Genomic DNA, 25,481 nt, shown 5'->3' on the forward strand with positions numbered 1-25,481 from the left:
TGTGACAAGTGGTGAAGAGCATGGGTGCTGGCACCTGTCCTGCATAGGTTGGGCATGTTTGAAGCCTCAGCTTCCTCACGTATGAGATGAGGTGGGGATTAAGTGAGATAACACAGGTATAGGTAGCCCCTGCTTTTCAAAAGTTCACATTTAACCACTTTGCTTTTATGAAAGACCTATGGGAATACCTGTTTTCAGTAACTGAAAGAAATTCTGAGAGGATTTTCACTTTCGAGATTCAAAGGAGCAAAGCAAAAATAGTGCTGAGTATCTTGTGGGCAAGCTGTTATCGATGCAGCGGGGACCCAAAGCAGTGTGATTGGTCCCCCACAAGCATCTCAGCATCCAGCTGTCACCGTTTTGGACTGGGTCTGTGAGCATCTGTGCTTTATCTCAATTTATTTTGGGCATCCTTAGCAAGATGTGTCCTAAGGTACCAGAAAAGCCTAAGAGGGGTTATTTTTGGGAACTCTCAAACATTTTCCTATATAAATTAAAGGTAACTGCTTCTTCCTTTACATCGTTTTGGCTCATGAAAGATTTCATAGGAACGTTCTACTTTCCGAGGGTGGTGTGTGTGTGTGTGTGTGTGTGTGTGTGTGGGATGGGACCTGTAAAGCATTTATTTAGCACAGGGTCTGGGAAATAATAAGCGCTCAATAAATGATAGCTATCATGTCCGTCCTCGTCCCATCTCCGGGGGCCTAACTCAAATAACTAGAAATGAAAACCAGGAACTGACCATGGGGGCCACAGCCCACCTGGCTACCTGGTGCATCAGGAAGAGGTGCTCTCAGGGCTTGCCAGCTTCAGACCTGTGTAGGTCCCCTTGGACCTCCACGGTGTCTCCTCTCACCCCCAAATCTTGCTCCCCTGTGCGTGCTGGTAGCCGAATGAAAAGCCACCATTTGAGGGCTTAGCCAGTGCCAGGCCCTGTGCTAAGCTCTATACACGAGGGATAGTCACACGGGCCCGGGGTGGCTTCTGGAGGCTGAGCCCGGTTGCGCTTTTCCACATCGTGGCAGAGCCTGGAGTGACGGCTCACCTGGGACTGTGCCCCTTCGCTCCCCCTTTATGGGCATTTCCTACCACCAGGCACTACATTAGCCAGATAACAAAACAAATACTACATTCTCACCCTCCTGAAACGTGCATTCCCCGGGGCAGGGGGTGGAGGCGGCTCGCAAGTTATAGAGAGGAAAACTTTGGAAATATTCGATACGTTTAGATGTTTTATTAGGATTATTCTTTGCGGGGCAGCCCCGGTGGCCCAGCGGCTTAGCGCCGCCTTCAGCCCAGGGCGTGATCCTGGAGACCAGGGATCGAGTCCCACGTCGGGCTCCCTGCATGGAGCCTGCTTCTCCCTCTGCCTCTGTCTCTCATGAATAAATAAATGAAATCTTAAAAAAAAAAAAAAGGAATATTCTTTGCTGCATGTGTTTATATGGAAGACGTTTATACCACCCCCCTCCCTCTCCAAAACGGGCTCCCGCTTGCGGGCATCGCCGTGCGCCTGGGCTTGGCGCATCAGGCAGGAGCCCGGGAGCCCCGTCCCGCTGTGCGACCCCGGGCGTTCGCTGCGTCTCCCCGTCTCCAGCCTCAGTTTCCTGCTCCGTCGCGCCAGGACAGCGCCGCGACCGCCAGCTCCCGGGCTGCTGGAAGGATCCCATTGGCTGGTGCACGGAGAGCGCTCGGCCCGCGGGGCAGCCCCGACCCGACCGACGCCCGGCTCCCGCTCCCCCGGGGAAGGTTACGTAAGGCCGGCGGGGGTGGCGGCCGCGGCCCGGAGCGCGCCGTCGGGAAAGGGGCGTGGGGACCCCCGGGGCGTGAGCGCGGCGGAGTCGGGTTTCAGAGCGCGGGTGACTCAGGGGAGCCGCGAGGCCGCCCGCCCCGCTGCCCAGCGCCGCCTTTGTTCGCTGCAGGAAGGGCGAGCCGGGCGCACGGGGCCTTGGGGGCGCGCGGGGCTGCGGGATGGCGCCAAGGTAGGACCCGCTCCCCCGCGCCCCGGGCCCGCGGCCCCGCGCCCGCCTCACCTCTGCCCCCGCCACCTCTTGCAGGAGGGACGCGCGCTCCTGGCGCCTGCTGTGGCTGCTCTCGGTCTCCGCGCTTCTCCCCGCGCCCACCCGGACCCGCTCGGCGACAGGTAAGCGCCCGGCCCTCGGGCACCGCCGCCCCGCGCCCCCCGCCCCCCGCCCCCCGGGGCAGCCGGGCTCGGCGGCGGGCGTGCCTGCCTGCGCTCCTCATTCCTGGACATAAAAGGGAGTCCTCGCCGCGCCGGGCGGTGCAGGGGGTGCGAGGGGCGAGCCCGAGGCCGCGGCACCGGGCAGCGGGGCGCGCCCTCGGGGCACCGTGGAGCGGGGCGCGGCCCCTCCGACCGCGGTGCACGGCCCGCCTCCCCCCCCGGCGCCCGCGCGCGGGCCGTGCACACAGGTGCGGGAGCGTGACCACAGCGGGGACACCCGGGGGCCTGTGCCGCGCAAGAAATAACGGGACTGAACGAACCTCGATGCTGCCTCGCTTAGCTCCAGGTTACCTGCGGGAGTCCCCGTCCGCCCTCGCAGTGGCGCCCTGGGTGACGAGAAGAGCTCGGGGCGGGGAGCCAGGGGACCCGGTCCCTCCTGTTCCCCGAGCCTCACTTTCCCCCCCAGCACCCAGAGGTGGGTGGATGACTGACGGCTACAGTCGGAGTTAAAACACCGTTCGGTTAAGGGGTGTGTTCAGGCTGCTTGAATTGTTGGCTGAGTTAGGTGACCCAACTCAGGGCAGGGAATTTCACCTCTCTGTGCCTCAGTTTCTTCATCCAAAAAAAAAAGGGGGGGGGGAATAATTAGACCACCTTTCCTGGGGGATGCCGTGAAGATTACAAGAGATATTAGAAATATCCAATGTTTCCACGCTGCGGCCCATGCAGGCACAAAGTAAGTGGTAGAATTTCTGGGTGGATCTTTGCAGTCGCCGCGTTAGCAAGCAGTGCAGGCAGTTTGACAGCAGAGGACACTGAGGAGGAGAGACGCTTCAGAAGTGGCCTGTCCAAAAGGCGGGATCTGGGCTCCCATCCTTCCTCCCTCAGTCCTTTCCCCTTACCATTTTGCACAACTCTCTTGTCCCAGCAGTAGCCTCCCTCTCCTTTTGGTTTTAGAAAATCAGTACATAGCCTCAATAGAATAAGTGTGTGTGAGAAGGGGTAACAGCCTCTCTGTCCTTTTGAAGGAAACGGACTATTGAGGGTGGCCCAGGTTAACTCTTTGTGTGCCAGAGGGAGCCCGGGACAGCCTGGATCATTGTAACCTTGGGAGCAAGACCCAAACTCGCAGCGGCCACTTTTCCTGCCAGAGCCTCCGGCCTGGCATTTCTTGCAGATCAAAGGGCAGCTGGAGCACATATTGGCTGCTCAGCACCGTGGTCCCTGTGGAAATGCTGCAGTTTGGCATGTGATATGGGGTATTGCCAGCTCAGTGGCAGAGGGCAGCTTCGTGTTTCCCGGTCTTTTGTGAATTTTGCTGCAACCCCCACCTCCAAAAGGAAGAAGATTCTGGGGAAAGAGACTTTGGTGTTTCTTTCTCCTCTTGTGTTTGAAGGCTGGACCCCTCGATGTCAAGTCAGTTGTTAGAAACAACACAGAGGATGTCCTGTTCCCATCCATAACGTAAAAGGGGAGTGCCAGGAAACCCTCAGAAGCTGAAAAGGGCAAAGAAAGGGCCATTTGCAACTGATGGGTATTCAGCGTCCCTCTGGGCCTCTGCAGAGACTTCCTAGACGTGTGAAACGTCCTCCTGCAAACCAGATTTTTGCGGGCAGTTTAATCATGCTCACGCTTATAAACAAATCACTTTCTACATTCAGGCAGAGGTGTGAGCAGGTCCAGGTTACATTTATCCAGTCCTCAAAATTGCTCCCGGAGGCAGGCACTGGAGCTGTTTATGTCTCTGTGCTTCAGTAAGGAAACCACTTCCCAAAGTCTCCAGGCTTCCCAGGCCCTGAGGGTTTCCTGGCCCACCCTGTTTAAAGAGACCCTTGTCCATGGGACCCTGTCCCCCACGCGGATCCTCGTGCCCCTGATGCATCATGGCCCAGCTAGTAAAGTTACAGTGTCATTGGAATACCTGCTATGCAGTTATAAGGAGGTTGTTTTGGAGCCGGGAAAAGTGGCTTCACAAGTAATTTGTTCCTGCTAAGAAAATCCTTATATGTGCAAATATTTACTTTTCTTTCAACTGTTTTACTGTGAAATATAACATCCATTCAGAAAAGTGCACACAGAAAGTACAGCCCAATGGTTTATCACGGAGCAAACACCCCTATAACCCAGGTAGAGAAATAGGCTAGCCCCAGAAGCTCTCTTGTGTGTCCCTTGGATGCGATCATGCCCTCCCTACCCTCAGAGGTAACCATCACCTTGGCTTTTATGTTAACTTCTTCCTTACTTTTTAGGAATAACTTTAGTACTTAAGCGTTCATCCTCAAATTCTACAGTTTCATTTGACTTGCGTTTGAACTTTATACATGGCGTCTTTCACTGAATATTAAGTTTTGAGATTCATTTATGCTGTTGCATGTGGGCTGTAGCGAATCCATCTTTGCTGCTGTATAGTTTTCCACTGTATTGATGTGCTATACCTTATCTATTTTTCTCCAACAACATTTGAGTCATTTCCATTTTGGCAGACATAGCAGAGTGTTTCTGCACGTTCTCGTACATGTGCATGTGTTCTGGTAGATTCTACATCTAGGGGTGGAGTGCTGGGAGACAGGGTGCACAGATCCTCCAACTGAACACACAGTGCCAGCCCAGCCTACTCTATGGTTGTACTGAGGTGCACGGTCATCAGCGTGGCATAAGAGCCCCCATTTCTTCAAATCCCCACCAGCACTCGGTCTTGTCACTGGACTGAACTTCAGTCCTTCTAATGAGTACATAGTAGAATTTAACTATAGTCTTAATATATTTTCCTATTATTTTTGTCAAAGATTTTATTTATTTATTTCAGAGAGAGAGAGAGGGAGAGAGAGAACAAGTAGGCAGAGCAGCAAGCAGAGAGAGAGAGAAGCAGACTCCTCACTGATAGGGAGCTGGTTGCGGGGGTTGATCCCAGGACCCTGGGATCATGACCTGAGCTGAAGGCAGACACTTAACTGAACCACCCAGGTGCCCCTATTTTCCTGATTATTAAGTTGATTACCTTTTCAAATATTTATTGGACATCTGGTGGTTATCCCGGTTGACTTTTTTTTTTAATGAGTTTTTTTTTTTTTTTTAGCTTTTATTTATTTATTTGAGAGAGAGAGAGAGAGAGAGAGAGAGAGAGAGAGTGTCAGAGGGAGAAGCAGGCTCCATGCAGGGAGCCTGATGTGGGACTTGATCCCAGAACTCCAGGATCATGCCCTGGGCCGAAGACAGGTGCTAAACCGCTGAGCTACCCAGGGATCCCCACTTTTTTTTTTTTTTTTTTTTACCGAGGTGAAACCCACATAACCTAGAGCTAGCCACTTCCATGTGTATAATTCGGTGGCAGTTCATACATTCATGCTGTGGTACAGCCGTCTCCTCTGTTGAGTTCCAAAACATCTTCATCACTCTAAAGAGTGAAAAGCCTTATTCCCATTAAGTGGTCACTCTCCATTACTCCCATGCTCACCCCACCAGCTCCTGGCAGCCGCTAAATGGCCCTGCATCTCTGTGGATTTGCCTATTCTGACTGTTCCATAAAATGGCATCATATACCCTGTACCTTTTGTGTCTGGCTTCTTTCACGTAGCATGATGTTTTAGAGGGACTCCATGTGTGCCAGGACTTCATTCTTTTTTTATGGCTGAATATTTCACTGCATGGATATACCATAATTCGTCTATCCATTTTTCCATTGATGGGGACACTGGGGTTGTTTCCTCCTCTTAGCTCTCATGAACAGTGCTGCTGTGAACATTTGTGTATAAGAATTTGAGTCCTTGTTTTACTTATTTTGGGTATAAACCCAGTGGAACAGCTGGGTCATGTGGTCATTTCATGTGTAGGTTTTATAGAAACTCCCAAACTCTTTTCCACAGTGGCTGTACCATTCCACATCCCCATCAGCAGGGTACAAAGGCTCTGATTGTTCCACATCCTTGTCAACACTTCTGACTTTCCATTTTTAAAATTATAGTTATCTTAGTGGGTGTGGAGTGGTCTCTCCTTGTTATTTTGATTTGCATTTCCCTAATGACTAATGCCGTTGAGCATCTTTTCACATGCTTCTTGGCCATTTGCAGATCTTCTTTGAGGCAAATCTGAGCACTAAGCAGAGCCAGTTTGAGCTTTTCCTCTAACCATTTCACTCTTCTTGCTCATGGCTGTCTGATGTGCTTTCCTGAAGGAGAGAGAAGTGGCGAGGAGTCACACCTTAGATTTTCTCTCTCTAGCCTCTGGCCTTTCCTGTGTCCTGGCCTTAGTGAGCTACTGTTGCTCACATACCATTGGAGGTTGTGATGAAGATAAATGATTGTAATATTTTATTATTTTTTATTTCTTAAAAAGATTTTATTTATTTATTCATGAGAAGCGAAGAGAGAGAGGCAGGGACATCGGCAGAGGGAGAACCAGGCTCCCTGTGGGGAGCCTGATACAGGACTTGATCCCAGGATCATGACCTGAGCCAAAGGCAGACGCTCAACCACTGAGCCACCCAGGTGCCCCTGTAGTGTTTTAATTACTGGGTAAACTTTTTGGTTTTGTATAAAGTAGGGAATGCCTGTGGTCGCATCATGTGTTGCCTGTGTGTTTTACAGCAGAGTGCAGGCTGACAATTCCTGGCACACTGAACCACTCACAGCTCTCAGTGTACCGTAGGGATTTTGTAGTTCCTTTGACTTTGCGCAAGATGTGAACTCATCTCCCTGTCTAGAGTACACTTCCTTGCCTTTCTGTTTCTTTTTGAGGACTAGTGCTACTTACCAGCCTAAATGGCACCCTGGCAGGACCACTTTGAGGGTGTGGGTCATGCCTCATTTGTCCAGAAGTTGGCCACTAGGACTTCAGCTGTTTTGTCATTATTGTGACAATAATGCTGCTGGGACCATCTCTGACAAAAGGCCTTTGTTTTCCTTTTGGATTATTGTTATTTGGACTAGATTACCTCACACAGACTTGCCCATCAAGGGACAGAAGTACTTGGATAGTTCTTATGTATTTAGATGGATCTCTCTTAGATACAAATTTAATCATTCTCCTTCCTATTTTAATTGCTCTCACTGGGTTCTTGCTGTACTTAAGCAGAAGCATGCCCCTTATCGACTTGGGCTCACACCAAATCACTGGTAGCTTGTGGAGTAAGATATGGGATGACTCACCCTGTGCCTCCGCATAGGCGGGTTGCTCTTTGAGAATACCTTTCTCCTTGTCCACCTGGCAACCCACTATTCATCCTTTAAGCATTCTCTCTGGGAAGCCCTCCTCCGCCAGGCATGTTGGGTGTCATTCTTTTGGGCTGACTGTCTATCAACCCATCCTTCAGTCACAGGCCTTCTCAGACTGGATTGTGACCAGTGATGATTTGTCTGCCTTCCCTACCACACGGGAAGCTCCAAGAGACAGGGACTGGGCCTTTCCAACTCTGAATCCCAGAACCTATCCCAGGGCCTGGCTGTGTGGGCACTCAGTAAACTCTGTCAATGAATCAAAGAGGGAATGAATGGGTAGGTCCAGCTTGTGGTCTGGAGAGAATGTGCCAATTTACCATGTCAATGGTAATTGTAATTCGTCTCTGTTCTTCCACAGCTCTGCCAACCGTGGGGTGACCATGGCTGAGTAATGAGGGTACATTATGGAACTCTTAGGTTTTTTTCCTTCAGTAACTTTAATAACTAGTTAGGAATTTATGCCAATGTTATTTTGTTCTTTATATTTTTTCATTATATGTAATTGCAGAAACAATTTATTGTCTAGCTTATCCCCTCTCATCTTATTAGTGATGGCCTATATTTTGTCAAAAGCTGTACATTTATCTTCTCTCTGCTAGTTAAATATTGAGTTTTTTTCAAGGTTTTTTTTGAATGTCTACAGCTTGACCTACTTAAAAAGGACCATAAATTAGGTTAATTACATAGATTACATAGCATGTAATCTAAAGCCATGTTTTTTCAAAGTGGTACCTAGGATTCCCCAAAATACTAATTAAGATGTGAGTGATTTACCCATCATTGTGTTGCTTCTGGTTATTGTATAAATTATTTTTCTTTAATGATACAAAATCTCTACTATTGGTCCCTTCTTGTGCCTATGTGTATGCATGTTTTTAAAAATCTCACATGGGGGCAGCCCGGGTGGCTCAGCGGTTTAGCGCTGCCTTCAGCCCAGGATGTGATCCTGGAGTCCTGGGATCGAGTCCCACATCGGGCTCCCTGCGTGGAGCCTGCTTCTCCCTCTGCCTGTGTCTCTGCCTCTCTTTCTCTCTGTGTGTCTCATGGATAAATAAATAAAATCTTAAAAAAAAATCTCACGTGGTCTTGATAATCATTGCATTGTAATATGTTCCAAAATCTGGTAAGGAAAGTCACTCCTGTCTTGTTTATTAGGCCATATACTTTTTTCTTATGATATGATTGGGTGCTGGGGATGTTGGCATGCTGGTGGGTGAGTGAGGGTTATCAAAAGAGAGGAAACCTTACAATAAGATTCAGTTGAAGACACTAATGTGCAATAAGAAGAATGGATGAGCAAATAAGGTTTCAAATTCAGAGCAGAAGATTATGGGTCTTGCACTATTGCTGTTGACACAGAGCCCAGGGGAGCAGAGATGCATCAGAAGTGTTGGAAGGAGCAAGTTTGTTGACTAAACCACCTTCCTCTGCTCTGCCTCAACTCAAGAGAGTAAAAGTCTAGGGTTGAGCAGAACCTGGGAGAAGGTCCAGACCTGTTATTGGGTAAGCTTTAATGAGGGAGACATGAGACTGAGGTCACCTAATGAGCACATCCCACCTCTTATCTCCATCAGAACTCAACCCAATTCAATTCAACTCAACCCAATGCAACCCAACCCAGCCCAACCCAATTTTATCCAATCCAGTTCATTTTGTACTTGTTGCATGGCATGGATGACTTGAAGGATTGGAAAGGGAAGAAAACTATTTTGAGGGTCCTGGTATCTCCCTTAAATGAGCAGGACCCCTGTCTGCAAGTATTGAGAGAGCCCCTTCCTGGGTTTGGGGCAACGTGGCTAGAGTCTGATTTAAAGGGAGCAGCCTTGCCTTAAGCATCTCTAGGAGTCACCCTTCCGTCACTGAGGGACTTAAATGGGGCCCAGCTTCAAAGCCCTCTCTTTTAAGGGCTTTTTCAACTAGTCTCTCCATAAAGTGAACATCTGTTGAAGTCTTTGAAAAACTGTCTGCCAGCCCAGGTGGCTCAGTGGTTTAGCACCCCCTTCATCCCAGAGTGTGATCCTGGAGGCCTGGGATTGAGTCCCACATCGGGCTCCCTGCATGGAAGCCTGCTTCTCCCTCTGCCTGTGTCTGTTCCTCTCTCTCTCTCTCTCTCTCTCTCTCTCTGTGTCCCTCATGAATAAATAAATAAAATCCTAAAATAAAATAAAAAAAACTGTCTGCCCTATTCCGTATTCTAGCTACAATATAGATGTATAAATTTATAGATATATAGATTTCTATCTTCTTCCCATATTTCCTGACTGTCTGCTCTCACTGAGGCCCTCTGAGGTGGGTGGTGGGTGACTAAGAAGATGCATTGGATTGAGTACCCATCCTAGAGGGACAGTGCCCATCCTAGAGGGACTCACAGTTCAGTAGTTGAGACCAGTGTGCAGCGGCTGGTTTAAATGCTAGGGAGCTTATCCTGTGTGTCCTAATGCAGGTGCAAGCAAACCTTGGCACTACCAAAGTAGGGATGTCTATTTCCACCAGAAGATGGGGGAGGCAGGGGGAGGGAAGCAGGCTTTGAAGGAGGAGATTTATTTTGTTCAATTGCATTTAAAAATTGATAGTAAAAATAACAGTTATTGTAAAAATCTAGGGGGAGAAGGAGTTTACAAATGCCACATATTATCTCCAGACTCAGAGATAAATGCTGTTGACATTTGTGGACATTTTTCAAAGTTATTTGCCTAAATATGCACATGCATTATAAAAAGAATAGATCATTCTGTACAGTGTTTTGTTGCTTGGCATTTTTTTCCTTAATAATCATCTAAACACTTCCTCTGGAACACTAAAATATTGTTCCCTAACATCCTTTGTAACGAAAGTAGTGTTTCGTTGTATGTACATCCCTTAATTAGACTAGTCCCCTTTTATGCCTTTAGACGGTGTCTGGTTGTTTGCTAGCATAAACACTATCGTGATGACCCTAGTCTTGTAGCTCTGTATTTGACCTTTTCTGTAGTTATCCCCTAGCACAAATTCCTGAAGCACAATGTTGGCTCTAGTGCATGCCCATTTTTTAAAGCTTCTCTAGTGATTTCTACTCCCTGCAGCAGCATACAAGAACTAGCTCACCCCACCCTTATCCACTGCTGCTCTTTCTCTAATCCAAAGGGAAAAAGTGAACAGCAGGTATAGGGACAGTGCTGCATGACTGTCCCATATTGTCCTTAGCTGAATGGAGTCGTGAATCCTTCCTCCTTTTTCCCTTCCCGCTTCATTCATTTATTCATTTTGCACATGCCTTGTAAGGGCTGAAGAAGAGGATCTTTCAGGAAATTGGAGTTCCAGAGGTCAGGTCATAAGGACCTTGGTGGTTCTCAACCGTGGCTGCACCTTAGAGTCACTTGGGGATTCGGAATGAACCTGATGCCCAGCCTTCTCCACTTCCAAAACGCTGAGCTCATCCGGGGTGAGGTCTAGCCATTGGCAAGTTTTAAAAGCTCCTGGTGTGGTCCTACGGTGCAGCCAGGGAAGAGAACACCTGGTGCAGCCCAAAGGCCTCCTTTCAGATGTGGCGATCCCAAGTCCCATAGAGGAAAGTACCTGCCCATGGTTGCAACAGAGAAGAGGGGCAGACCAGGCACTGGATCCCAGAGGGAGCTTCAGGGAGTAGAGTTTAGACAATGAGCTCTGGGAGCCTGGGTTTTGGGTTCAGATCTCAGCTCTGCTACTTCCCTCTGAGTGACCTCTCTTTTCCTTATCCTTTCCTGTAAATTGGGCCAGTGGTTCCTACTATGAAAGGTAAGAAAGTAAGCATTGGGCCTATAATTAGTGACTTCCTTCCTTCCCTGCTCCCACATCACTGCTGGTTCCCCGAGGGCAGGAACCCTTTTTTATTTATCCATGTTTCCTCAGCATCTGACATGGCACCAAGCGGACACAATGAGTATTTGAATACATTAATGAATGCATCATTCAAAGCCTGAGACTGTGGAGATCTAAGTGAAAACCCAGCATTATGAACCCTTGACCATAGCAAAGCTTGTGTGTGCCTCCAGCCCTGCTGGAAAACCACCCGCAGCCATCTGCTGCAATGGATGGTGCAGGGACCAGAGTGAGGGGGAGAGCAGGGACTGGATATAACAGATATGGTGGGGATAGAATGAATACATGTCACAAAAGGAAAATGAAGGTATGCTTTTTGGGTGCTGGTAAGTTAGAACCATTGAATAGAAATCCAGAGAGCCCAAAAGCTGGCGGACAAACTGAACTGAACCTAAATGCAATTTTTACAGCATCACACACAGAGCTCCATCTGAAGTTGGGTCAGCCAGCTGCTTCTTCCCTCCCAGCCGTACATCTTACTGGCTGGCTTCTTCCAACTTTATTTTCAGCACATAGGTCTGCCTCCTTCCACCCTTCAATGCATCCCCCAACTGCGGCTAACAGTAGTCTTCTAGCTTCTTGCCACTCAGAAGTGCTTTGCAGACCAGCAGCATCAGCAGCACCTGGGGACTTAGGTAAAAATCATCATATCATCTCCAGTCCCACCCATAGACCCAGTAAATCAGAATCTGCCTTTTAACAAGATTCCTGGTGATTCGTGTCCACAGTACAGTTTGAGCATCACTATAAAACCAGCTCTGATCATGTCACCCCTGCTTAGAATCCTTTCTCATCTTCTCATGCTAACCACCCATGGTAGGTGGTCATGGCCCTCCGAAGGCTTCCCCATCTTAATCTCCAGCGCCTGTGAATATGTCAGGTCACACGGTGTAGGAGAACTAAGTAGTAGATGGAATTCAGGTTGTTAATCAGCTGACCTTAAAAGAGGGTGAGGATCCTGGATTACCCAGGTGGGTCCAACATAATCACAAGGGTCCTGCAGAGTAGAAGCAGTGGCAGGAGAGGAGATCATGCGACATGGGAAGATCTTGACTGGCCTTCTTTGCTGGTGTTGAAGACGCAGGAAGGGACCATGAGCCAAGGAACACAGGTGGCCTCTAGAAGCTGGGAAAGGCAAGAAATGGATTTTCCCTTAAATCTTCCGGAAAGGAGCACAGTCTGTTGATACCTTTTTATCCACACAAGACCTGTATTGTACTTCTAACCTGCAGAACTATGAGATTATAAGTTTTAAAAAAATATTTTATTTATTTATTTATGAGAGACAGAGAGAGGCAGAGACACAGGCAGAGGGAGAAGCCGGCTCCCTGCGGGGAGCCTGATGCAGACTCAATCCCAGGACCCTGGGATCACACTCCGAGCCAAAGGCAGCTACTCAATCACTGAGCCATCCAGGTGTCCCAAGCTTTTTTCTTTTTTTTTTTCTTAGTATAAGTTACTGAGTTTGTGGTGATTTGTTACAGCAGCCATAGACAATGATGACAACACTTCTTAGCATGGCAGTTGAGACCCTTGACATCCCACTAATGTGCTATTTTGGCCTTGTCTCCCAGAATCTCCCTCCTCACTGTCTGATCTCAAACAGCACAGCCTCCAAAGTGGTTGGAGTCTGGGGGAGGGCCACCTCAAGAGTCGAAACTGGGAACATTCTCCCCTAGATCCTCAGCACCTAGCACCATGCCTGGCTCCTGGCAGGTACTCCGGCAACGCTCGTGAAGTGAATCACCTGGTACATTCAGGTTACCATCTACCGTGGAGGGGCTCCCCTGTCTTCAGGAGGCAAAGACGGCGATGATGTGGGGAGGCATGCTGCCCACAGGCTCAGCTTTGAGGGTTCCCTGTTCTTTTGTCTTGGACAGATCTCTTTTTGGGCCTCAGCTTCCTATCTGAGAAGTGAAGGGGTTGGACCAGGTGAACTTTAAAAGCACTGTTAGCATGAACATTCTAGCATGGCTCAGTTCAGTTTGGCCAAACGTTGTGGCACTTGGGGGAAACGGTTGAACTCAGCAGCTCTCATCCCTGTTCATCTGGTTGCTAGGCACATGCCTCACTATATCCCAGTCCACAAGTCAGGATGCAGAAACTGTGCCCGACAACTGTGTATTTGGCGCAAAACAGAGACCACAGCTGCCCTCTCCCCCTGTCTAGTTAAAATGCCAAATCACTCACTCTCCCACAGAAAGAAAAAATGAGGGAGGGGGCAGAGAAACTATTTCTCACTGCAGAGTTTTTCCATGTGACACATTTTCTAATTTTACTTCAGATTTAACTGTCTAGAGTAGATGATTCCACGTCAGAATCTCCCCCCTCTTCTTCTAGAATGTAAACTTCCAGTTTAAGAAATGGAATGTTTTTGCTTGTTTCATATTTGCAAGTATGGGCTGATACCAAATTATAGCTGAATGTCTTCGTCCTCTCCGCTGGGGGAAGTTCTCTGAAATGCATAGCACTAACCTGGTGGGTGGACTCCTCAATTCTGAGCCTGGTTGTGGGAGCTTGGCCAAGTCACTTCCACTCTGGGACTCAGATACTTACAGAGCAAGGACTGGAGAAGGCTGGTTCCCCATGGAGACCGTGTGGCCGGACTGGAAGAAGTGGTTGGTGGGCCCCATTGCTGAGAGTAGTTCTGTTTGAGACTCCATTGGTATTGTGTGCACCTGACCTTCCATCTGGACCAGCCGCTCTGTGTTGCTGATCCAGTGCATGAAGCGGCTGAGACATTGTTAGCACCTGGAAAAAATTCTCAGCTTTGTTTGAAAGAAATTGAGCTTACCCTTGCAATGCCTGTGGCATCCAATGTCCCGCTTCCCTCCCTCTGCCCACCCCCGGCCCCTTGGGGTTAGGCCTGTGTCCTGGCCTCCAGTGGATTGTTGTAGCAGCTCCCTGGCCAGTGGGACCTCTGTGTCTCCATTCCCAAGAACGCCCTGCAGGCAGAGTGACTTGTTGAAACACAGGTCCCATCATGTTAGGCCCCCTCCTGAACCCCTTACGTGCTTTCCATTACACCTTCAATTCCACTTTTCTTGGGCTGGGATTCAAGGCTGCTTGTCCCCTTCCCTCCCACCTCCTGCCTTGGCTCCAGCCCCCCTGAACTACTCGCTGGTCTCTGAACTTTGAAGTATGTTCCCTTCACCCAGCCTTTGCTTGTGCCTTCCTGCAGGTTGGAATTCTCTCCGTGCCCTGCTAAAGTCCTCATTTGCCTTTTCTCCTTCATAGACTTATTATTCAAATTGGGCCTTTTTTTTAAAAAAGATTTATTTATTTATGAGAGAAAGAGAGAGAGAGAGAGAGAGAGAGAGAGGCAGAGACATAGGCAGAGAGAGAAGCAGGCTCCTCACAGGGAGCCGGATGCAGGGCTGGATCCCAGGACCCCCAGGATCATGCCCTGAGCCAAAGGCAGACGCCCAGCCGCTGAGCCACCCAGGTGCCCGTGAAATTGGGCCTTTGTAGCGTGGTGGTGAAGTGCTGGGGCTGTGGGATCATACAGAGCTGGTTCAGTTCTAGGCTTTGCACGTACTGGCTGGTGATTTTGGATGGTTTACTAATCCTCTTATAGCCTCAGTTTCTTCATTTGTAGAGTGGGAGATAATAATAGTACCCATCCATCGTAGAGTTCTCATGCTAAGGTCAGGAGCTCATGCCCCCACGGCTCTTAGCATAGCACTCGTATCTGCCTCATTCCATCAGGGCTCAGGATTTGTGTGCCGGCCCGTCTTGCCAAGGATGAGGAGGGCTGAGACAAGGTCATTCATCTTTGGAATCATTGACCTTCTAGTAGAGGGAACCTAAGAAGCCATACTCTGTTGTGGGAAAAGTGAAATATAGCTAAGCAAGGACTTTGCAAGGGTGGATAGGTGGGTGGGATAGAATTAATCCTAAGGTTTCTGGCCTCAATAGACTTGGCCATCCTGCCTGTCATACCTGGTAGGTTTTTCTTTTTTCTTTCTTTCCTTTTCTTTTTTTAGAGAGGGAGGGTGTGGGAACAAAGAGACAGCGAGGAAATCCCAAGCAGTTCCATGCCCAGCGCAGAGCCCAATGCAGGGCTCAGTCCCACAACACTAAGATCGTGACCTGAGTCAAAAGTAAGAGTCAGACCCTTAACCAACTGAGCCACCCAGGTGCCCCAGGTTTTTCATTTGTTCATTTGTTCACTCACTATTACCGAATAAATAATTCATTGAGCTCTGGTTTTGTACAAGGCAATGTGGTATGTGCTGGGCATCAAATGATGAACAAGAGAGGCATGGTTCCCACCCCTCAGGGAGTCTACAATCTAGGGGGGACATAGACACTAAATAAATAATTGTACAAAAACCCCTAAATATTTGTAAATGGCAAACAAATGTCATGAAGAAGTACAGGGAGCTATGAAAGCACAGACCTGGGCATTCTGATCAGCACTAGGGTGTCGGGAGAGTCTCTGTGAGGAGTGACATTTAGGGTGAGAAGTGAGGGGTGAATCTATTTATCTGTGGGGTTGGTGGGTTTGAAGGGGAATGGAATCTTCCAGGTCAAGGGATCAGAATGAAGAGAGGGTAGAAAGAGCAGCCTGTGTGCAGCCTGAGCGTGGTGCGGGAGGGGAGGCTGTGAGGAATCTCAGGTCGAAAGCAGACCCTCCATCCAGGAGCTGCTTTCCCAAGCCTGGCCCGTAGGTGAGCCTCTTGGCTTCCTTCTGTGTGTGGATGCCTTGAAGAGCTCACAGCCTAGGATCCATGGACTGGGTGCCTCCAGGTCCTGCCTCCTTCCCTGCTTGTGCCTCTACTTGCAGAGGGTGAATTGCTTCAGGGAGGAGGTACAGTGCATTTAAGAGACTTGCAGCGAAATGATAGGGGAGCAGGGTTGAGTGAGAGCCACCCAGAGCCTCAGCCACCCAGAGCCTGTTACAGCCGCCTCATCAGGAGGCCGTGAATGTCACATGGGGAAAGGATTCTAAGAATTGCCCTCTGCACTTAGACTCCAGTTAGTCTTGGCTTTGAAAAGCTTCTTCCTGTCTGTGAAATGAACCCCTTCATTTCGGGCCCATCCAGAGCCAATGTTCTTCTTTTGATTTTTGTCTCTCTCTGGATCCCTGTATTCAGAATGTGCATCCATGAACACGACGCAGAGTTCTCTCGCCAGGGAACAGAAACAAGATCTTGTGGTAAAATAACTCTGGTGGGAAGCTTTTAGATGTGTTTCCACAGGAAAGCAACTTCTTTAGAGATGGTGGGATGTGGCTGATGCATTACCTCCTCCTGTCTGGGCCATTTCTTTAGAGACCTTCTCAGATTGGCTGTGCTCATGGCTCATGGCTCGTGACTGTGGCATGCAAAGTCACATTGTTTATTTCCTGCATCCATTTTACCCAGAGGTTGGTAACTTGGGGTGGGGAGTCTAGTAATAATTGGGGAATAATTTAGAACATTTAAAAAAAGATTTTATTCATTTATTTGACAGAGAGAGAGAGAGCAGGAGCGGGGGGAGCGGGAGGCAGAGGGAGAGGGAGGATGAAGCTCCCCGCAGAGCAGGGAGCCCAGTGCAGGGCTCCATCCCAGGACCTGGGGATCATGACCTGAGCAGAAGGCAGATGCTTAACCAACAGAGCCACCCAGGCGCCCCGATTTGGAGTATTTTATACTAAAAGGAACAGCACACATATATTATGGAGTGGAGTGCAAAAGTTGAGTTCTTTTAGAGTTAAAACCAGAAGGCTTTAATTAAGCTTCTAAGCTCTGGGGAGCTCTTTGTCTAGACCCAGATCCTCAGGCATAGCATCCCCTCTCCCTGATGGTAGGAAGCTTAAGTGGAGATGATGTTATATATAGATTTGAGGTCCCCAACTTGTGGGGGAGGTTCAGAATTATTGCAGTGGGTGCCAAACCTAGTTTTGTATAAACATTTGCTCCATCTGCAGATATCTAGCATGCGTGTGTGCAGAAGGGGTTATTACCCTTTATTTTGGTGTTGACAAGATGAAGATCACTGCCTTCCAAAGCTCTTGTACTAGAACTGTTAGTTCCATGAGGGAAGGAACTTGTCTGTCTGTCACTGCTGGATCCCCAGCACCCAGAATAGTGCCTGCCAAGACAGCAGGTGCCCAGTGAATGCTGATTGAATGAATAGATGTGTGTGTGTGTGTGTGTGTGTGTGTGTGTGTTCATGGCAACAAGAAACTTTCCCCTTTCCATCTGCATTTACCTTTCTAGGAATGAGTGTGTGGGGCAGCATTAGCATGGGAAGGTTGGGTGGAATTCGAGAAATGCTGCTCATGCATATGCATCCGGGAGGCTGGCCAGTCCCACTCAAGGTCCCAGATTCTAAGAACTGCCCTTTGGAGGCAGCCTCCTACCCAGTGTGGTCTGTGCCACATAGTGGCTCCCATGGGAGAGAAGGCACAGTTCACCGTTCTTGCACCTTGGAGAGCTGAGCTCCTGGGTCCCTCTGAAAGGGCCTGAAGGTCCCCCAAACACCTTGCCTCCATCAAACCCCCCTGGGAACCTGGAGGACCCAGAACAGGTGGGGCTTTCAGGATCATCTATTCTAGTTCTAAATTACAGACGGAAGGATGAGAGTCACACAGCTGGAATACAGAAGGCCTGGATCTGGGTCTTCTGATGTCCAGGTGGAGCATTGCACCGCCCTGAAATTCCTAAGCGCGCCTGACTGCAGATGTGTGGTCAGTGTCTGTCCCATCCCCAGGGACGTAGGAGGAGAGCCAGGGGCAGGAATTCACATAAGCTGAGGTCCCTTTTGTATGTGGCAGCGTGTGGTTAAAGCTGAGCTTTGGAAACATCAGATGGACTTCAAATCCCAATTCTGACTTTTCTGAGCTATGTGCCTTGGGCAGATGGCTCAGAAGAAGTGGTGGTCTTGTTGCCTGGATTGGGGTGGGGCTGGGTAGAGGTCCCACCTCCGCCTCCTCCGGAGCTGTGTGAGGCCTTCAGCAAGTAATGCTAGGGGAGTGCTGAGAGAGAGCGGGAGGCAGCAGGCCTTCTGCGGATGGGAGCTTTCCTCTACGCCTCATGCTGCTGCACAGAAGCATCTCTGGCCTCAACCCTAGAGATTCTGACTAAGGGGGCAGCCAGGCATCAGCGTTCTAACCCACCCCCCCCACCCCAGTGGTGGTTCTGCCCGGGATGAGGAGCTCAGTTCTAGACCACACAGACATGAAGACTGGTAAATCTCCAAGACTGGCAGTCCCAGGCAGCTGGTGGTTGGTGCTTGATAGTATTTATGAGTGAGTGAATGAATGAATGGATGAATGAGTGAATGAATGGACGGGCCAGGTGTGTGTTGCTCCTGACATGGCCCTATACCATCACCCTGAGAGCTAGGTATCGCAGTCTCTATGTCCAGACAAAAAAACCTAATGCTTGGGAATGTTAAAGAACTGGCCCAAGGTCATGGGCTTGTAAGTGGTGGAGCTAGGACTCGCACGCAGGTCTGTCTGGCACCGAATCCCACGTCCTTTCCCCTGCACCTGTGGGGTGATGCTGGGCCTCCTGGGATCCCCTCTGACGTTACCCACAGTTTTGGGTTTCCAGGTAGGGGCCTCTCCTGGGTACTCCTCTTGGAAGCTCTGACTCTCCCTCCTGTCACTCTGGAGGTGTGCCGCCCTCCCTCCAGCGAACATGTGCAGACCATCGAGCTGTACTTTCATCTCGACTGAACAAGAGTCAGCCTGTTGCAAATTATGACTCAGGTCACCATCTGTTCCAGCTGTTCGCTGAAACTCAGATCCCACCGCGGAGCCAAATGGGCTCTGGCGTCCAGCAGAGAGCAGGTCTCTGCACAGCGGAGCAGGACAGTGTGTAGGAAGAGGCAGTGTGTTTGGTAACAGCTGGAGGACAGTTTCTTAGGTGGTTTGTATCTGCCTGCACATCACTGTACATGCAATGGACCGCAGGCCCCCACTGCAGGCATGAGTGCAGTCATTCCCACATTGGGCCCCTACTGTATGCCAAGCACTGGCCGAGGCGCTTCCCACCTTCTTTAGGCTTTGGTGGGAGAGTGGCCTGGAGTGTAGACAGCTGTGGGCACATGCCATGCCGTGGGCGTGGGGGTGACTCCCATCGTCAGTCTGGGCCCTGATTTTCTCATCTTGGGGACACTGAACTGGTGTTTCCTGAGGTCCACTCTGGCTCTGAAGGTCTCCACCGGCCTTGGTGTGTGTAGGGAGATTTCATGGTGCCTGCTGAAGCTGTGAGCTCATTCCGCCGGCTGCTTCTCTGCCCTGGCTGAGTTCACACAAACTTGTCTGTTGGGACGCCCTGGGCTGTTCCCAGGGCAGCTTGATTTTGCCCAGGGTGTAACATGCCAAGTGCCCTGAGAGGCTGCAGGAAAGTATGTCTCCTGCTGTTGCCAAACTACCGCCTTCGCCCCACATTCCAATTCACCAATTCCACCCTCTCCTTGGCAAGCGAAGGAAGGGGGCCCGGCTGCCAGGGGCAGCAGCTTAGGATGAGGTAGTGATGCCTCCTAAAATGGTCAGCTGTGGCTTTCCTCAGAAACCTACTGAGGCTCCTGTGGCCTGTTGGATTCATTTTTTATCCCCTTGACTTGACAGTCAAGCCTTTCTGCAATCTAGCTCCTGTCTCCCACATGAAAAGGTGGTAAGAGTAGAAAGAGCTAGGGGAGGACCTCAGGTGACCCACATGCAAGTCCCATGTGATCATCCATCCGCTCACCAGCTCTGTGGCCTTCATCTGCAAAATGAGACAGCAGTGGTCCCCACCTTATCAAATTGTCCTGAGATTAAGTGAGCTAATGCATGTCACTTTAACATTTCTGTATTTCCCTGGATTTATAATGCTTTCCTTTCTGCTGTAATGCTGGAGGTTAAGGGTCCCTTGCTCCCCCAGAACCACTCACACGCTTCTTGTTTTCCTTACAGCCTGTGCCCTGCTCCCTCCACCATATTCACCTGTGCAAAGCCTTCCAGTTCAGGCCGCCTGTAGCGGGGCTCTGTGTTGGAGTTTTGTCCCTCTACTAGGCTGAGAGCTACTCGGGGACCAGATACTGCATCCTCGCAACTTCCCAGAGTCCAGCCCAGAGCCAAATTTGGACAAGGTTAGCCCCTGGACACTGGTTGTAGGCAAGCCCGGAACCCTTGACTGAGACCAGGATAGCGTGAAAGGAAAGATCTTTCCAGGATCCATTCTCCCTTTGTGGTTATGAAGCAGGAGAGCTAGGTTCTTGTCTTACAGAGTTGAAGAATAAATCTTGCAGACAAAGGAGAGTGAGTAAAGCAATAGAGTTTTATTAAGCAAGGTTACAGAAAAAGCTCTCAGGAGTGAGAGGGGTCCCGGCAGGGTTGCCACGGAGGACCTTTAGGGTTGATCTTTTATTGAAAGCTAAGGAGGAACTTAAATCCTTTTAACATGTTTATTGATAACACCAGAGTAAGGACCAGTGATAACACCTTTAACGGCTTACTTTCTTTTTAGGGTCTGGTAATTCTTTATTGGTCAAAAGTAGCTGTTATAACAAGACCTTACCTCTGACACCTAGGACAGGATGGTCTGGTTTGTCCCCCTATCTCTGGTTTCCTTACACCTCTACATTTTTGGGATTTTAGTAAGCCTGATCCTGTAGCCCCCTACTATCTCTCCCTACCTAACCCTACCTTACCCTACTTCATTGGGGCTGGAATAATGTAAATTATGGCTGAACTGAGGCCTATAGATAGCAACTCTTTAAGGTATTTTACCGACCAGTTGTCACCCATGCCAAAAATTTCAGGAAATACCTGAGGATATGCCTCACTTAGAGAAAGGCTTAGAAAGCTCCAGAATTGTTGTCTTGCAAGCCCCTCCCACCCAGTGCCTTACTTTCTGGGTGGGAGTGGGAGTGGGGGTGGGGGATACAGCCAGGATTAGGAATCTTTCCTTACTTCCCCCAGGACCCGGAAGTCTGTTCCATCCCATCCCATCTCACTTGTCCAGTGGCCCCAGTTCATGTCTGATAGCCAGACAGGTTATAGGCAGTTTCCCTGAGGCCTCCAGCCAAACTTCAAGACCCTACCAGCATGTAAAGCAGAAGGGGAGGTGTGTGTTGCTCACATCCTCCACCCAGACCCTCAGTTCAGGAAGGGGGGAGGGTGGAGGCGGCTGGAATTTAGTCTGAAGTCTGAGAGGCCAGTGTGTTTAAGGGAGGCACTCCCAACTCAGTCAGTGGGTGAGAGCCAAGAGCAGAGATTTTGCAGAAGATTGGTCATTCAAAGCCCTCTTGCTTAAGGGTCAGCCAAAAGGATGGAAGACTGCAACCCTCACAAAAGTTAACATCAGGCCTTTGTGATATTATAATAATAATAATATTCTATTATCTCTCAACAGTGGAGAGCAGATGAGAACTAAGCTAGTAGGTGCCTATTGAGCTAACAGTGCTGGTGGGATTACTATGGCAACAGCTGGCATTCATTAGAATTCTTTTGATTGATGACGATAAATATGAGATGTTAGGGCAAGCCTGCAATCACTCTTGTCCAAAATCTGTTGAGCTCATTCATTCACTCACTTGTGCATTATGTGTCCATCCATCCATCCATCCATCCATCCATCCATCCATCCATCCATGTTTAGGCCGGGTCCCATGCTAGGAGGGTGGGTGAAGTTGGAAGATACAGAAATGAAACCAGAACATGATATCTCTACCCTGAAGGGCTCACAGGCAGTGGGAGACATAGGCAAGTAAACAGATAATAACAGAATAGTGAGAAATCTGAGCTTCCTGGGAAACTCACACAGGGAGGATTTCTTGGCAAGATGAGGTGACTCATTTGTAGGCATCTGGAAGGAATGGGCCCTGAGGTCCAGCTTTCCAGTGTGGCTGAAGTGGACTTCCCTGGATGTGTTTAGGCCCCTTAAGTCCTACACAGGGCAAGGGGAGGCCGGAGAGGCAAGGGAAGTAGCTGTTGCCACTCCTCTGGAAGACATGGCTCCTTCTGCTCAGGACAGGTTTTCCCTGGGTACTAGCTCCCTTGGAGGCCATCAGCTTATTCCTGGCTGCAGAACCCTCACTTGATATGCCAAGGCCCTTGGGCTGGGGCTCCCAAGCCTCCCTGTATTCACTTCTCTCCAGCCTAGGGCCACTTGGCCACCTCATTCTAGGCCCTGGGGCCCTCCTGTTGTCAGTCAGTGGGTCTAGTCCCTCGGCAGACTCAGTATTCTATTGGCCTGGCTAGGAAGTCACTCATTTGCAGCTCATCATGGCCAAGGCCCTGCCTGGGTCCATCCCCTGGTCCCTGGTGGAGTCCTTCCCAATCCTATGCCTGGGTCCTGGCCCTGCAGACTTCTCTACTGCTGGCTATCTGCTCACATCTCCTGCTGTGTGGATGCCTACCACTGACCTCTGTTCCGGCCTTAGACCCCAACCTTAGCCTGCACCAGCACTGTATACAAGTGTCACCAACCTGAGGGTGATCATCACCTGGAGGACTAGTCCAAACATAGATGCTGGCCTTTGCTGCAGAGCTTCTGATTCAGTAGGTCTGGAGTAGAGCCTGAGAATTTGTAGCTCTGAGTTCCCAGATGATGCTGTGGCTGCTGGCCTAGGAACCACCCTTTGAGAACCATCAGTGTCATGGTTAAGCAGATGGGCTATGGGGCTTGAACCCAGCTATCTAGGTCCCAGATCTTGTCTCTTTTACCACCTATGTGAACCCACGCCTCTACACCTCATCTAGATGAGTCTCCTCATCTATAAACCAGGCTCCCGTGAGCACGGAACGACCCAGTCGAGGTCCTACCTGGCGTACCGTAAGCATTCAGTGAATACATTCATTTCTTTGGCTGCTGTCACAAATTACTGCAGCTCATGTGGCTTAAAACAACAGAAATTTATTCTTGTACAGTTCTGGAGACCAGAAGTCCAAAATTAAGGTTTGGGGTAGAGCCTTACCCCCTCTGGAGGCCTTAGGGGAGGATCCTTCGTGGCCTCTTTGGGCTTCCACTGGCTGTGCCAGATTCCTTGACTTGGGGTGGCCTCTCTCTAGGCTCTGCCTCCGTGGTCACAGTGTCTCCTCCCATTTGTCTGTCAGATGTCCCCCGTGTGTCTCTTATAAGGACACTTGTCACTGGATTTCAGGCTCACCTGGGTAATCTGGGATGATCTCTTCATTTCATAATCCTTAATATCTGCAAAGGACCCTTCTTCCACATAAGATCCCATTCACAGGTTCCGGGGATGAGGACATATCTTTCCGGAGAGCCATCATCCCACCCACTGCAGTGAACATGGTCATTGTTATTGTTGTTGTTTCTTCCAGCAGCTGCAGTTAGGCCTGACTCCAGCTTTTTGCCCTGGGGTGGGGGGATCGAGTGGGGTGCTAAACCGGTTTCCAGGTTCTAGCTCCTCTGTGCTGGCCCTGCTTCTCAAGCCATTCCCAAGCTGGCAGGAGGTTCCCCTCAGGAGTGGCATTGGCCCCATTACAGTCTCTCTGTGTGTTCAGATTTCACCCATCTGAGGAAAACCACACTCTCAGCTCCTGGACACCTGTTTGGAGCTCTCTGTCCTTATAAATTTTTCCTTATACCTGAGTTGGCTGCGCTTGACAAAGCACTTTGCCTTTCAGAACCGCATGTGGCCCTCCCTGCAACCTAGAGATGGAAGTAGCATTTCCTCTCCAGGTGAGAAAGCTGAGACCCAGAGGGAAAGCCGCTCAGAGCTGCCTTTCAGGGCCGTTACAGTAGTAGTTCAGGGGAGAGGAAGGAAAGCTCATGTCATTGATGATAATGGCAATAACCACACCCAATGTGCTCTACTAAACAAATGTCTGCTCTTGCTAGGCCCTCCACTGAGTGTTCTATATCTGTTATCTCAGGTCATTCTCAAGACTCTTTCCTGCAGTTGGGTGGCATTATTCCTATGTTATAGATTTAGAGCCTGAGGCTCAGAGAGGGGAAATGTTTTGTCCGACGTCACACAACTTTTAAGTGCAGTGCTGGGATTTGAAGCCAGAGCTGTCTTTCTCCCCATCATATGTCATCTTGTTTAGAGATCCTTCTCCCAGCTCTGAAAATATGTCAGGTCAGCCAAGAGGAGAGATGTGGCCCTCCAGTGGCCAGCAGGACGGGAGTCTCTGGCCCTCCCAGATCTGCTTAGAAGATAAAGCCCCTGAGAGACTGTCTCCGACTGGCAGTCTGTTCCTGGTAGCTGCTAGGGGGAAGCTGTGTTGGTACAAAGAGTGATGGGGGTAGAGAGGCAGATAGGTCCAAGGTCACTGAGGGCTAACCAGGGCATGCTCCCTGGCGCGGGGCAGCCTTGGGGGGAAGTGACATTCCTGGAGAGGGCCAGATGGAGACCCAGCTCTTCACTTCCGACAGATGAAGGCTTCACCCATTCTGAGACCTGAGAGCTGTGTGCTCTTGGGCAACTAATTTAACTGCTCTGTTTCCACATTTGCAGATTGGGGATGATAGGAGTGGGGTAGTTGTGAAGAACTCAGGGGCTGTGTCGGGGCGCCTGGGTGGCTCAGTCGGTTTAGCATCCAACTCTTGATTTTGGCTCAGGTCATGATCTCAGGGTCGTAAGATCAAACCCCGCATCAGCCTCTGTGCTCAGCTCAGAATCTGCTTGAGATTCTCGCTCTCCCTCTCTCTCTACTCCCCCTGCTCTCTCCCCCGCTGCTGTGTAAACTCTCTCTCTCTGTCTCCCAAGTAAATAAGTAAATGAAGTCTTAAGAAAAAAAAAAGAACTTGGGGGCTGTGAATGAGCATCACCTTCACTAGCCCAGGCTACGCTGGGACCACCTGAATCAAAATCTCTGGGAGTGAGGCATGGGCAGTAGAGTTTTTGAAAATCTCCCCAGTGATTCTGCTGTGCAGCCAGAGCTGAGAACCACTGCCATGGGGGTAGAGCACTTGTACCCAGGGCACAGGAAGGGCTCAATACATATGAGCTATCGTTAGGCATAAAGGCACATGTATGTTCACGACACTGACCTTTATTGGGCACCTACCTGTGCCAGGCTCTGTGCCAAGCATCACCTGTACAGGTCAGCTATTCGTATTTATCGACCAACTGTTTCTAGCATTGCTTCTAAGAAAATAAGTCAGTTGGGTTCGATGCTTTGTGAAGACATGACCCAAATCTGATATTCTGGGGAGGTTTTACTGACGAGGGGGAAAATTCAGAAAATATACCCATATGAGAGAAACTGAAACCCTGTGAGTAGGAATCATAGGCAAACATCTCCAACTCCCCCCCCCCCCCAAAAAAAGATCTCCAAACCCTTTAATAGGTAGCTAGAC

General features: G+C 49.6%; 1 protein-coding gene and 1 long non-coding RNA gene across 4 annotated transcripts in view; one reads left to right on the top strand and one right to left on the bottom strand.

Moving 5' to 3' along the window:
• Positions 1-1,204: 1,204 nt before the first annotated feature.
• Positions 1,205-3,234, bottom strand: LOC144322523 (uncharacterized). The gene is made up of 3 exons (XR_013388156.1): positions 3,085-3,234; positions 2,503-2,997; positions 1,205-1,400 (listed from the first exon to the last, which is right to left on the bottom strand). It is a non-coding gene; the product is annotated as an uncharacterized LOC144322523 (long non-coding RNA).
• Positions 1,430-25,481, top strand: part of COL15A1 (collagen type XV alpha 1 chain) — a 106,006-nt gene continuing 81,954 nt past the window's right edge. For 2 of the 3 annotated variants that reach the window (XM_077912667.1, XM_077912668.1), the window contains exons 1-2: positions 1,430-1,749; positions 2,058-2,143. In XM_077912667.1, the coding sequence (XP_077768793.1) occupies positions 1,445-1,749; positions 2,058-2,143 (391 nt within the window). In that variant the 5' untranslated portion in view covers positions 1,430-1,444. Of the gene's footprint in view, positions 1,750-1,836; positions 1,983-2,057; positions 2,144-25,481 lie in introns of those variants that run through there. The other variant, XM_077912669.1, reaches the window with a different exon arrangement.

Source organism: Canis aureus, chromosome 10 (genome assembly GCF_053574225.1).
Source record: "Canis aureus isolate CA01 chromosome 10, VMU_Caureus_v.1.0, whole genome shotgun sequence".
Classification (NCBI taxonomy): domain Eukaryota; kingdom Metazoa; phylum Chordata; class Mammalia; order Carnivora; family Canidae; genus Canis; species Canis aureus.